General features: G+C 42.8%; 1 protein-coding gene across 3 annotated transcripts in view; it reads right to left on the bottom strand.

Annotated features, from left to right (window-relative positions):
- Positions 1-63: 63 nt before the first annotated feature.
- SPOP (speckle type BTB/POZ protein) overlaps positions 64-14,555 on the bottom strand; it is an 82,546-nt gene continuing 68,054 nt past the window's right edge. For all 3 annotated transcript variants that reach the window (XM_055131017.1, XM_055131016.1, XM_055131018.1), the window contains 5 exons: positions 11,476-11,653; positions 7,825-7,880; positions 7,069-7,191; positions 2,732-2,874; positions 64-1,311 (listed from right to left, as the gene is read on the bottom strand). In XM_055131017.1, coding sequence (XP_054986992.1) covers positions 1,167-1,311; positions 2,732-2,874; positions 7,069-7,191; positions 7,825-7,880; positions 11,476-11,653 — 645 coding nt within the window. In that variant the 3' untranslated portion in view covers positions 64-1,166. The remainder of the gene's footprint in view (positions 1,312-2,731; positions 2,875-7,068; positions 7,192-7,824; positions 7,881-11,475; positions 11,654-14,555) is intronic.

Here is a 14,555-nt window from a genome sequence, read left to right as displayed (position 1 = left end):
ATAAGGAACTCAGACCCGAAAGACACCAGGTGAGTGAAACAAAAGACCAGAGATACCACACAGTACAAAATAGCAATTATTTATATTTTCAAAAAGAAAAATTAACATTTGGAAGTTCTCCCCTGTAGGAAGAGGGGGTGAACTGGAAGGGACAGGACTGGCTCCTGTGCAGGCGGCAGGTCAGGTACAAACAGCTGAGCAATCTGGGCTGGGACTTTTCTCACACAGCATTAATAATAAAATTTCCTTTTCTTTTCTCTTCTTTTTGTTCTATTTTTTTTTTCTTAGAAAAGGGGGGGGGGTAGGGGATAAAATCAGAGAAAAATGCCAAAAAACATTTTCCACAATATCTAAAAACAGAGAACCATTGTTCTTGTCAAGACAGTATGAATTCTGGATGAATTATTTTTTCAGTTTTCAACACCAATAAAGATTTTTTTTTTTTTTGCAAAAGCCACCACATCAGAACACTCATCTTCCAGATCAAATAACCTTCTTCCCCTTTCGCCTCCACTTGTCATTTTCATAAAAGGATAGAAGGACTGTATTCTGTTCTTGCAAACAGTAAGTGCTAACAACAAGAGAGCGTTTCTGATACCTGGATGTGGCGAGGAGTTTCACAAATATCCCAGTTTTAGCACAGCTGGATGGGCTAAAATTTCTCTCAACATAAATACTACTGGAATCCACAAACTGAATTTTGAGAAATTCTGCAAAATCCTTTCTTTCTTCTCTCCTTTTCTGTTTCCTTCTCATAAAACTAAATGTCCTTTTTTTTTTTTTCCTTTTTTGCTCCAGGCACCTGACCATTTGTTCTGCTCAGTCAGATGCAGACAAGTTTCTCCGAAGTACCACCGCTGGGATGTCCTCGGGGCCAACGCCTAAACTGAATCCCCACAGTATGGAACTTGGCCGGGCCAAAGGGAACACAGTGACACAGCAACAGGATTTTCATTAGGCTAAACCGCCCGGAGTCCTGGGCCCTTCCCTCCCCCCTTCCCCCCAAGTTTATTTAGTGCTGTTTTAAAAGTCTGGGGCCAAGATGCAGTCTTTCCCCCCACAACAGAGTAAAAGCTCCACAGATTGCGCTGTCTACCTGGTGGTCAGTGCAGCGACAGTGGCTGCGGCTGCTGGAAAATACATGGAGTCTTACAACAGGCAGGGTCTTAGGACTGCTTCAGGCGCTTGCGTGGGGGTCCCAGGAAAGGGCACTGTGCGGAAGCCAGGGAGCGGTACGCCTCAGCCACTAAGTGGGGATGTGACACCACCATTGACTTCCACCCGGAGGTCTCCAAGACATCGGAAGCATGACTAGGAGAGATGCAGAGAGATGGGTTACTATGGGACCTAGCAAAAGACAAAATTCAACACCCAACCGGTTAGAGAATTAAATAGCCTAATTTTCCAGAGCTTTTCCTACAGGGCATCAATGAAAGGAACACCTCGACGTGCATGAGAACTTGCTGGTTAGACTAGGTGCAGACAGGTGACAGGTTGTGGCTGCTGCAAGTCTGAAAGCCGGGAGCCTGAGTTTTTGTGTATACCTTCAAATACAAAAGGTGGGTGATGGGGATATAGTTCAGAGATGAAGCATATGCCTGGCACGTGTGAGGCCATAGTGGGACCATCCCCCCCGCCCAACTCCAACACCAAACAAAATGGCCCAAATCAATACCAATACGTGAATGTCTCCCGGGCTATTTTCTACATGGACACTGATGCAAGCAAAGAGAAAGCAAAGGCCCTCTTCAATCAGACAGCTGAGCGTCCACCAGGCTCTGCAATACTAGCCCGTGAGAGAGTAGACATGGCCTAGCGCCTACTGGTCCATCCACTGGGGGTAATAACCCCGTCACTGAATTGTTGACATCTACAAAGCACCTAGCAGTGTCCAGCAGAGCGAGAATGTGTTAGAAGGGAACATTCAGTGGCCTCTTCTCCCCTCCTCCACCTCCTTTGAAATAATCTTCCAGACAAAAAGATGCTGTTTCCTGTCTTTGGGTAGTTCCTGTGTTGAGTAACTATGACTCACCAACCAGTAACCTCTCGTACCCCAAAAGGGCTGATGTGAGGCTTTATAAAGTCTACTCTTCCTTGGAATTTTCCAATCTTTGGACCCCACTGGGCAAGGGTAGAACATGCTCTAGTGAGACTCAGTGGAGAATTTAGACCATCACTAGGTACTTTTAATGAAGGAATTCCATGATGAACTGGATACACTTGACTAACTCATTAAAAAAAAAAAAAAAAAAAACCAACTCTGACCCTCAGACATCTCCATGTCTTTAGTCGTCAGTGTAGGGCTGGAGAGAGTTGCAGAGGCTCACGTGCTTGCCCTGATGCTGCCAACCCAGTTCAATTCCCTGAGCACCTCTGGGCATAGAGCTGGGGGCAGCCCCCACTGGATTTGCCTGTGCCCCCTCATCCCTGCCACACGAAGTCCAGTGTGTATGGAGATGCTATCACTTAGAGCCCATAATCTTTTCTGATCAACAATATACCATTTGCATCAATTCTGATCACCCCAAAGAGCAGCAGTGATCACCATTCACCAAAAGGATCAGAACCGTGTAAGTCAGACCATCTTCCACACTGTTAAGCTTAAGGGAAAAATGAATTACTACCAGAAGGTAAATAAGGCTCTTCGCCTTTTTACATCCTGGTTAGAAATCTTTGTTATTTCTCTAGTGATCCCACATATTTTGAACAAACTCTGAAGATGCCAACTCACTAGTTGATGAAATCCACTGCCTGTGTTTTCAGCTGATCTGCGCTGTGGAGGTCAGCCAGGATGAGAATCTCTGCGGCATTCTCCACGGAGAGGTTACTGCAGAGGGCGTCCTCACACATGACCTTTAAACGCTCCAGGGCGTACTGCAAAACACAAGCACCACTGTCACCGGAAAGACCTGCTCTGGGCTGACCACTGCTGAAGCTGTTTTCTTCAGCTGTACCAGCACGTAACTGGACACCCGAACAAAACTGCACAGGCCAGGAAAAGGCTACTACTGCAATTATAAAACAGAACACACACCAGGCTGGACCAGAGTGAGCTAAAATACCTCCCATAGCGGCCTTTTAGGTTCTATTAGAAAACTGCCAGCTATATACTAAACCTATTATCCTAATGTTCACCCCACCCCAACTATGGTTGGTGTTAATTAAACCACCACCATGTCCCCTTACAAGAACGGAATACTCTGCTTAGAGTCAATAGAACACTGTATTTTAACGTTCTGCAACCCTTTTATTTAGAGTCACACTAGGGTGAAGTATCATTCCTTTCTACTTAAACACTGTCCAGAGCCCTGCAGGATATCCCAACAAGCCCATCAGGCAGTGAAAAGGAACCCTGTGGTGACTTTCACCAGCATCACTGCCACTAGTTGTTCCTGAATGAGAGTCAACCAAAGGTCTCCCTTTAAGTAGAAAAGGATAAATGGGACCTATTTTATTGGGGGTAAGGTTAAGATTCTCAGAGTAGAAGAACAAAGCAAGAGCAACCGGGATCCAGTTTCTGTCCAAAGACTTCCTATCTTTTCTAAGAAAGGGTATGACTGTTCTGGACATGGAAGGTCAAGGTTGATACGGGCAGATTTGATGTAGTTGATTAGAGTGCATGCAAACTATACTGCTTGCTTTCAAAATGAGAGCTTGCTAAGGAGATTCAGGGATGTGGGGAGAAAGGGACAGGCAAACATAAACTGCCATCAATTAGCTACTGGAGAACCGTCTGTCTCCAGACAGACCTCTCTGTGAGGCCTCCGAACTCAGAGACACAATACTCCGCCAGGCTGAATCACGGTAAACAAACCTGAACAAATTTTTATTTTTATGAATTCTAGGTGAGAAGGCATAGCTGCCCTCACTGCAACAAAAAAAAGTTTTATTGGTTTTGGTGCGGCTTTAATTTTTTTCTACATTTGAGTACAGTTCCCGTAGAAAAACAGGAACGATACTAGACAAGCAAGAAATTACATTGCCACTTTTTGTTTTTAAAGGCTGGAAGGCTGAGGAAGTGTTTGGTGGACTAATATTATATAGTGCTGCACAAAATATTCCTTGTATCTTTTCTCAACATATTCTTTTAAAAGGACCTTTACTGTCAACAGATACGATCTAACTACAAAATTAGATACAAGTAGCCATTCTTGTCCTTGCAGGGGGTGGTGGAAACGACACCAAGTTTTTCTGGGTTCCCCCCCCCCTTTAATCATGCTTCTCAAAAAACCTGCCTAATGACAGTACTTACCCGAGAGATTGAAACTGTGTCTCCCAGGTCTGGTCAACGTGTTTTGTTTTGTTTTTGGTCTAATTACACATGTCCCCAGGAGACTAGAAAACTCAAAGAAGCTGAGTCTCCTGGGTAAATTCTCAATGTTCATACCCTTCCATGAAGGATTTCTTATTCTGTTTTACTAAAAGCTCACATGGAGGAGTAAAGGTAAAAATATTTTCAGGTAAACTTGAAGTAAACACAGTCTTTTTTTTTTCTCTTTTTGGGTCACACCTGACGATGCAAAGGGGTTACTCCTGGCTCTGCACTCAGGAATTACTCCTGGCGATGCTCAGGGGACCATATGGGATGCTGGGAATCGAACCCGGGTCAGCCGAGTGCAAGGCAAACGCCCTACCCGCTGTGCTATCACTCCAGCCCCTAAACACGATCTTAATGGGAAATTCTGAATGAAAGTTGTAAATGTTCTCTCCAGTTAGTTCTCATTCAGAAATGTAAAATGCTGATGTGACTCAACTGCTTTATCTTTTAAAAATATAAGTTAACTCATTGCACTGAAAATGTCATCTTGGGAACGTCAATTTAGGCTGATCCCTGTGCTATACATAAGTACAAGTTGCAGTAGATTTCTCTGGCTAACGAGCAAGAATGACAACGAGGCAACACAGATGTCTAATCTGAGCTCTAAGCCTCAGTATTAGTCTAAAAGAGTGTGCCTTCCGACACGATTCATTCATTCTTACTGGAGGAGGAGGGATATAATGCCTGGTATCTCAAAGTCGGAGTGACCATTTCACTGAAAATCAGAGGACAGAAGAGAAGTGGCAGAATCACTATAAACTCATGCTTTTTTAAAAAAGAAAACAGGCAACAGGACTCTGTCTTTACTTTCTCAGAAGTCACCAAATATTTTATATTTCCATGATTTCCATGAAAAGCAAGTTTCCTTTGATCAGAACTGAAATGCACGAGGAGGGTATGGAACATTTGCATTGCTTAATTGCAATCTTCATCTTCAAAGATGACAGAAGGATAAATCTATTATTCAATCCTTTCTTATAGTAGCAATGGCTGAGTTTACATGCCTCATCTTTAAAAAATACTCAAAAAGCTGCTCAAGAGAAGGCCTTTCCTGTAAACAGAGTTTTTTTTGTCTCCTCAGGAGAGTAAAGGGAGGTGGAAGACTATTCCTGGGAGGAAATTCTTGAAGGCTCCAGATGCCCTAGGGTCAGAGGCAGCTTTGCCCTCAGCTCCAAGCTATCGCTTCAGGGCGGGAAAAGGCAGCACAGTGGAGAACTTGTTTCCAAGGGTCAGTTACTGACTGGGTTATGCGCTGTTAGTACCCTCGCCTCACTGTTGGTCTGCAATTCTTGCTCCTCCACCACTCGGACGCCAGAACCATGGAGGATATATCACCTAGCTCTGCTCCGTCTATCTGGGGTGCACTGGTGGTGCTTGGGGACTATAGCAGGTGTGGGAAATGGAACCCGAACCCAGTCAGGGACGATCCCTAAGTCTAGAGCCAGGAGTAAGCCCTGAGCACAACTGGGTGTGGCCCCAAAACAAAAACAAAAAAAAAGAAGTGTTCAAAAGAGAACACGGTAACATGGTCCCAAGAGTAAAAAGCGTAGACAGAAATATGTAGTCGAGAGAGAACAAGAGTTTCTCCAGAGTGGAAAGAAAGCCTTACTGCATTTTTTTTTTCTTTTTTCTTTTTGGGTAACACCCAGTGATGCTCAGGGGTTACTCCTGGCTCATGCACTCAGGAATTAGAATTACTCCTGGCGGTGCTCGGGGGACCATATGGGATGCTGGGAATTGAACCTGGGTGGGCCACGTGCAAGGCAAACGCCCTACCCATTGTGCTATCACTCTAGCCCCCTTTACTGCACTTCTTGACCCTATTTTAATTTTTATTCTATTTTAATTTTTGTTCCTTAACATTTCTAAACATGTATGTATGTATCTTACAAAGTCTACATTACCGCAGTATTATCTGTCTTCAGAAAGAGCTATTATTTCTCTATTTTGAATCTGCTATAGTTCAATAACTATATTAAGCTGAAAATACAAACCAGGGCAATTGGTACAAAATTATTCTCTTAATGACAACTTTTGTTTTGTTTTGTTTTGGGGTCATCCTGGAGGTGCTCAGGAATTACTCCTGGCAGGCTAGGAGGAACATAGGGGGTGCTGGGGATTGAAGCCAGGTAGGCGACGTGCAAGGCAAACACCCTACCTTGCTGTACTATATAGCTTGGTGCCATCAGTGATATTATTTAAATAAAAGCTAATAAGCTTTAGAACAGGTTGTAACTTATAAAGTACAATTCAAATGTTAGTATATGAAATTCTAACACTACTGGAGTTACAGATATAGAGAAAAAGGGCTACAGCAACAGTACAGCTCGCTGCGACCACCACCGGCCTGGGTTTGCTCTCGGACACCGCATGAAGTCCCTCCTAAAGCATCACTAGGAGAGCAAGCCCTGAGCACCACTGAGTGGAGCCCCCAAACAAACAAAATACCTAAACTTCAACAAAAATACCTAAAATCAAATAAAAAAACAGAAGTGGAGAAGGAAAGTGAGGGAACTATTCATTTTATCCTTGTCCATAATGTGGGTGAGCATGTAACTTGCACTAAGAGACCTTGAGAATAAAGTGTGCTGTAACACTATGTCAGAATATCAAGTGTAAACCTGGAAGGTCTTCAACAAACTAAGACATATGTTCATCTTCCCCACACTGCAACACAGAGAATCAGACATGAAACTCAAGAAGTGACAAACCCTATTGGTCTTGTGATCATGCTCCTACTCTCATTTTACCTTGTCAGCAGCTGCCAGCAAGTCATCGGCCATTTTGTCGAGGTTTGGAGCCTTCCCCGTGTAAATGAAGCACATCATTTCCTTAAAAACTTCAGGCTCCACATCATTGATTTCAACCCGATTCTATGCCAGAAAAATGAAAAGTGAGAACACTTGCCAGCAGAGCAAAATCCCTACACAATGTTCATGATTTTCCATCCTGGTGAGGGGAGAAGCCTGCATCCCTTAAACCCTAACATGAAGGAAGCAGGAGGCAGCTCAGGGGGGGAGCACCTGCCTTGCATGTGTGAGGCCCCGACTTCATCCCTGGCACCACACACACACATAAACACGTAGATGATTTTATTTTACCTCTGACCTAGTTTACTATCACAAGGTTTTTTTTTGGTTTGTCTTTCCTGCACTTTGGGGATCAAACACAGAGCCTTTCCTGATATCAGATGTACCGGCCTTTGTTTTTTCAAATCCAACAGCAAACAACTCTATCTTTGACTGGGCTTCCCGTTCCTGAATTTTCCAACTAGGCAAACCTATCTAGCGGCCTCGCCCAAAACCATCTGGAGATCCTGCCGGGGTCGGAGTCTGTTTTACTTGGTGTGCTTCTGGATCACTGGACCACCTCTCTCTACTCTCAGAAGTGTCTGTTCAGGCACAGGCATTTCATTTTAATAACACTTTAAAAACAATTAAGAAAAAAAAATTGTTGCCAAATTGGGAAGTCATCTGTACTAAGCACACTTTTATCCTGTTACCTACCTTTTTGCTCTCCTCCATTTCATGCTCAAACATGGCACTAAAAACTGGTGAACGAGCTATAAAGTGAAAAGAAAACAGTCATTTAAGTCATATAAGTTTTTCATGGTTTTTCTGTTATGAAGAAATAATTTTCTTTCTTGTCCCATTGCTACAGAAAGGACTGTAGCCCTCAACTTTACCCAAATTATCATATTCCTTTCTTCTAATATCAAAGAAAAATACAGTACACAAGAAATTACTACACTGAGGAGCTGGAGTGATAGCACAGTGGGTAGGGCATTTGCCTTGCATGCGGTCGACCCGGGTTCAATTCCCAGCATCCCATATGGTCCCCTGAGCACTGCCAGAAGTGATTCCTGAGTGCATGAGCCAGGAATAACCCCTGTGCATCACCAGGTGTGACCCAAAAAGCAAAAAAAAAAAAATTACTACACTGAAAATAATTAGTTCTATTCCAACCATTCATATTCCAAGGAAATTACTCGTATTATGTTATGTGACAATGATCACCTCTGGAAGATTTGGGGGTTCAAATGGAAGGTTCTCCATGATATTAGCATGTCCTAAGACATGGGTTTTGTTGTTGTGATTGGTTTTGGGCCATACCTGGATATGCTCAGGGCTTACCTCTGGCAGGCTTGAGGGACCATATGGGATGCTGGGGATTGAACCTGGGTGGGCTGCATGCAAGGCAAATGCTCTACCCACCGTGCTATCGCTCCAGCCCCATTTGTGGCCTTTTCAAAGCTCAACTCTACATGGAAAAAATCTTAACTCCTTAGTATTTAATGTCCTTCATTAGTGATAATTTAGCAGTTTTCCTTAGGAATGGGGATGATGCAAAAAGACCAATAAAGAATGTTCTAAGTCATGCTCATTCCAGTCTAAAGAAATAATGCTATAAAAAAAACCCCTTAAATTTAACCATATAATGGTAATAAAATGGCTAATTACTCCAATATTCTGTTCAAGGTTCTTGCATCAAGTACTATCAACTGGTCCCAAAGTGAAGAAACAGTTGGAATAGATAGTAGGACACTGAACTAAATAAGGTAACTGAAACTCTGATCTACAGTTGAAGTCGTAAAAGACCATTCAGATTTATCACTTTCAAAACACGTAACCTTGGGCAAATCACTTAACCTGCTGAGCTGTGCTATTCCCAATTTGATATTGTTTTTGTCTCAGAAGGGTTGTAGGATATAAATTACCAAATAAATATATTACAGAAGCGCAAGACCAAAGGAATGGTTTTCATAGAGGGAAAGCTCCAAAGCTGTGACATGCTTAGAAGGTCTTCGATAGACAGAAGCTGATGCTGCAAAAATGAATAAAATTGCACAGATATAGTAAGAGAATGAAAAAGTACTGAGAGGGGCCAGAGAGACAAAACAGCAGGTAGGGCGCTTGCCTTGCATGCAGACAACCTGTGTTTGATCCCTGAAACCACATTATGGTCCTCTGAGCACCACTAGTAGTGATTCTTGAGCAAGTGCTGGGCATTGCTGGGTGTGCCCTCAAACCCCAAAAAGTGAGGGAAGGGTGGAGGAAGCCAGAGAACCAGGAGAGAGAGTCAAATAAAGAATTCTTCAAATTTAGCAGTTAGTGGGTCATGTGACTTTGAAAAACGGCTTCATGGCAAGGAGGTGAACTGTGAACAGTAAGAGGAAAGAAGTGCAGATAGCAAATGTGCTAACTGAAACCAAGCTCTGGGAAAAGACCAAAAAATAGCAAAACCAAAGGAGCAGAGGGAGAAGCCTGAGCCTATTTGCAGGGTAGGGTGGACCAGCAATGGGAGAAAAGCAGAAAAAGGTGTGAGATAACCAAGGTACAACTGGTAGAGCAAGGCTTCGGAGAAGGCACCGAAGCAGATAATGCAATCTGCTCTGAACACTAGAAGCCCTTCCACTAGGGAAGGGGGAGACGTGAAGCGGGAAGGTGAAGAGGGAAGAGCTGAGGGAGTTCCCACCAAAGAATCCCATTTTCTTTTGGAGACCATATTTTAGGAGCTGGAAGTTAAGGGGGTATAGGCAGAGTGATAAAGGTTAGAAATATCTATTGCTGAGGGGAAAAAGGAGGAAACATATTGTACTTCACCACATACTCACTGCACCATGTTTTTTTTGGGGGGGAGGGGAGTATTTTTGGGGGGCACTTTTTGGGTCACACCTGGCTCTGCACTCAGGAATTACTCCTGTTGGTGCTCAGGGAACCAGTTGGTGCTCAGGGATGCCAGGGATAGAACACAGGTTGGCCTCGTGCAAAGCAAACATTCTACCCACTGTACAATCACTTCGGACATGCACCATGTTTTTAAGCTGCATCAGCACGATTCATTCTTTGGTCTGAAGGCCACATTCTGTGGTACTTAGGGGCTCTTCTAGTCTCTGTGCTCAGGAGTGACCCTGGACAGCTCTTGGGGGACAATAGGTGGGTGCTGAGATCAAAATGGGTAAGCCACATGCAATAGCCCTCGACTATCTCTGTAGCCCCAACCAGTACTCTTTTTTTGTTTGTTTGTTTGTTTCTGTTTTTTGTTGCTCAGGGCCTACTCCTGGCTCTGTGTTCAGAGATCACTCCTGGCTCAGGGGAACCCAGATCAGAAGTGTACAAGCACCTTACCTGCAGTACCACTGCTCCAACTCCACTCCATTTCAATCCCCCCCTCCCCTGCAAAACTGGCATTGAATCTACAACAATAATGCAGTGAAACATGGTATCTACGGAAAGAATTCTCTTTTGGAAGTGCCTGAAGGTCACTAAGCTAGGTGTTAGAGGTTTTCTTAAGTAATACATGATACTACCTCGGTGAGAGAAGGAACAGACAGAGAGAGACTGTGCGAGACTGGCGTTTCACCAGGTGTGTGGCAGTGTGAGGGACTGGTAAGAAATGCTGGCTAAAGGTTCATGTGGCTTTCACTTGTTTCTCACAGTCTGGCTGAACTAGACTAAAGGAAAGTCAGTCCTACCTAACAGCTCCTTCTCTGGTCAGTCTTTCTAGTCTTAAAGACCAAGGACCTATTATTGGCAAGACCAGATCCTCCAAAGTCACAGGAAATATTCTCATTCTTCTAGCAGAGTCTGTATGGAAAAGAAGGCTGACAATTTACTAGGCAGTAATTTAATCATGAGTCCAGAATCCTCTGCATTATATTCTAGATCCACTGAGGGGCTGATACCTGACCTGAGCCTGACAGCTATGTTCTAGGTGCAGTGGTAGTCAATACTGTTTCATCTGCTCCTTGGAAGTGAAGTCCACATAGAAAGGAAAGACCAAAATCCCATGTTTTTATGGACAATAAATCTTACTTGGTCATAACAAATAATGTTACACACACACACACACTCGCGTGCACACACACACACTCGCGTGCACACACACGGTCATAACAAATGTTACACACACACTTGCGCGCACATACACACGGTCATAACAAATGTTACACACACACTTGCGCGCACATACACACGGTCATAACAAATAATGTTACACTCTCTCTCTCTCTCTCTCTCTCTCTCTCTCTCTCTCTCTCTCTCTCTCTCAGTTTTTTTGTAATAGCGCCAAAAGTTGAAGTTATTCAAAAGGCAATGATGCAGTCACTATCTTCCCTTTATCTCACCACAGTGAAGAGTCCCAGAAGTAATACCAACCTGCTAAGATAGCTTTGTGAGCCTGGAATTCCTGGCCAGCAACACACAAACAACAATCTGTGAACCTGGAATTCTCCCACAGTCCTCCTAACTCATCTGCCAACCGGCACTCAGGAACCTTCACCATATTCATGGTATTCTGGCCAGAAATATTCACGGAGTCCTGCACCACACTCACCTGTGAAAGACAAGGAAACCATTGAAAGCTTTTGTTGCCAGGAATTTTCTTCCCAGCAGAAGGAGAGATGGCTTTTACTTGATTGCTATAATGTATTCATATCCCAATGTTAGTCATAGTCCCTTGAAACCACCTCCCCAAATTGAAGAGGCTTAGTCCACCCTGGATCGAGTTAATTTCCAATTGAGCACAATCATATTTGTTGACACCTCAGGTCAATGGGGAGAAAGCTTCACAAACAGTCTTTTCCAACTTCTAATAATCTCTACCATGCCCTGAAACTAACTTGAGCAAAGACATCCTTACAGAAAAAACTGACAAACTCCAAGTATTCATCTTATTTCTGACATAAACAAAATTTACAAAAAACCAACCAACCAACCAACCAACCAAAAAACCCTAAGTAAACTAGAATTCAAATTCTAGAGAAAAGGTTTTAGTAAAGGCTAAAAGCACTTCCCTTATTTTAGTTAGGTCTAGAACATGAAAATAAAGTGCAGTGTCAATGGAGCTTGGTCAATAATTGGTACCTCCTCAGATTAGTTTAATTAACTGAATAGAGCTTGGGAGATCTTTCTTATTGTGATAACTGAATGGGTGTTCCGTATCACTTAGACTCTTGTCCAATCATCTGTGACAATGACAAACAAGATGCCTGTCTCTAATCAAACAAGCACTGACATCCTTCGAACAGAGTGACAATAATCTAACCATTATGACTTCAGTAGCAGCAATGGTTGAACTAATTGTTTAATAATAAGCAAGGTAATTTCTAGATAGGTCAGTAAAACTCAGATAAAGTTTTTAGGATACTCAATCTCCAAGTCCAGAGATTTTTTAATCATATGACATTATAAAGTAAATGTGTAAGTCATCAAGCAGAAGAGAAGAGCCTTCCATCAAGTCTTCTGTATACCAGTCATTGCTTTTTCCTCTCCTTGTTGATAGGTTAGAAATGTTAAAATCAAAGCAGAATTCATAAACCTCCTCACTCCTGCTATTCCTATGAGTAAGATGGCAAGGACAGCTTGGGAACATCCTAAATGATCCAAATTTTGTTTAACCTTCAAGATGCAAGTCATTCCTTAAATGCTGTTATAAACCTGGAGGCAAAGTTAATGCTCCATCCAAATGCCCCGCAATTCCTTCTATGTAGGGGTGAGACATCCACTCACTGGTTAAAAACTAGCTGTTATGGTCTTGAGCAATGAGGCAGCCAAGCTAATCAATTATGAATGTGCTTAGCATTAGTAGCACATTTATCAGCACCTGATTATAATATTAATAGCCCAGGACCTAGCAAAACCACCTCACAGAGATTCTCTCTTGTCCTGTGTAAGATCTCTAATTTGGTTCAGTCACATTCTCACATTAACACCTTAACTTATTTCATCTGATAGTACTGCCAGAAGTAGGAGCTGTCTATTTCCAGTAGTAATAGCATCAAAATTCTATCAGGAAAGAAAAAAAGGAAAAGATCCCGAAATCCAGCTTCCTCGTATGAACGGCAGCCATCTATCTCTTGGGGTGGCAAATGAAGGGAATGGAGAATGCTCTTGGCACTGGGTTCCTAAGCCAAGCCTGAATTAAACCAGGCTGACAGGAACCCAAAGTCATTAACACTTGATGGCAATTTACTAGACTGGGCAAAATGAATTGGCAGCAGCTAAGCTGAATCTCAAACTATGGTTCTTGGTGGGCCCTCTGCTTGGTGAGACGCTCACGTGGCAACGAGGGGCCCAAAAACTCTGATTCCTCTCACTGGGGCAATTCTTCTCTCCAGGCTCAGACAGAACACAGCAGGAAGGAGAAGGTACCTCTGCTGTCTGAGCCAGACTGTTCTGGAGAGACACGGATGCCTGGAGTCTCCGGAGCGCTAAGTGTCTGGCACCTCTCACCAACATTAAGTACGCTTAATTAAAAATACATTTTTAAATGGCATTCACAAATGAGTCTTCAGAGCCCAAACTTTTAACTTAGAAAGGGATTGTTTTTCTCTGCAAATGATGATGCTAAAATGAGACTATTTTGAGAAAAACTAAGGATTTTTTAAAATGCCTATAAAGTTGACTACGGAGACTCATTCAAAACTGCAGCTGTGAAGATGACGTGACTGTGACATTTATGTCGTCTTAGAAGTGACTGCTTGAAAATGTCTCAGGAAGGCTGTATAACCCTCTACATTTCAAGTTGTAAATGGGCCTCACTTTTAAAGTCAATTCCTTTACTTAAAAAAGAAATTTTCATAAAAGACTAAAGATTGTGCCAATTCTTAAACATTTTATTTAAACATAAAAAGTCAAAATAAGACCAAAGGAAATATATTTTTAACTTCTATATATTTAAACCAATCAAGAAAAAGTAATTGCAAATAGGTGTTTTTGTTTTGTTTCTTAAAGAACAGCAGGTGCATTATTTCTAATTAAAAGACTAACAACAGGGGACAGACCTACAGTACAGAGGGAGGGCACTTGCCCTGTAAGCAGTTGACACGGGCTCAATCCCCAGGACCCTATATGGTCCCCTGAGCACACCAGGAGCACAGAACCACGCGTAAGCATTGAGCACCGCCAGGTGTGGCCCCCAAACAAACAAGACTAGCAACAACCTACATGTCCGTCTACAAGAATGAATAAACCACTGGTATATTTACACCATAGTTTATTCACATAACAGACTATTACAAGGCACTAAAAAAAAACTATAGTCAGACCTGTAATATAAAAAAAATAGAAAATGAAAAATAAGTCCAACATTATTTTTTAAAGCTTAGAAACAGGGACCAGACCTATAGTACAGCGGGTAGGGTGCTTGCCTTGCCCGGGACGAACCCATATTCAATCCCTGGGACCCAATATGGTCTGGCAAACCATATCAGGCGTGATCCCTGACAAAGGCCTGA

Source organism: Sorex araneus, chromosome 3, assembly GCF_027595985.1.
Source record: "Sorex araneus isolate mSorAra2 chromosome 3, mSorAra2.pri, whole genome shotgun sequence".
Taxonomy (NCBI): domain Eukaryota; kingdom Metazoa; phylum Chordata; class Mammalia; order Eulipotyphla; family Soricidae; genus Sorex; species Sorex araneus.
The sequence above is the reverse complement of the archived record's forward strand: the minus strand, read 5'-3'. Positions and strand labels throughout refer to the sequence as shown.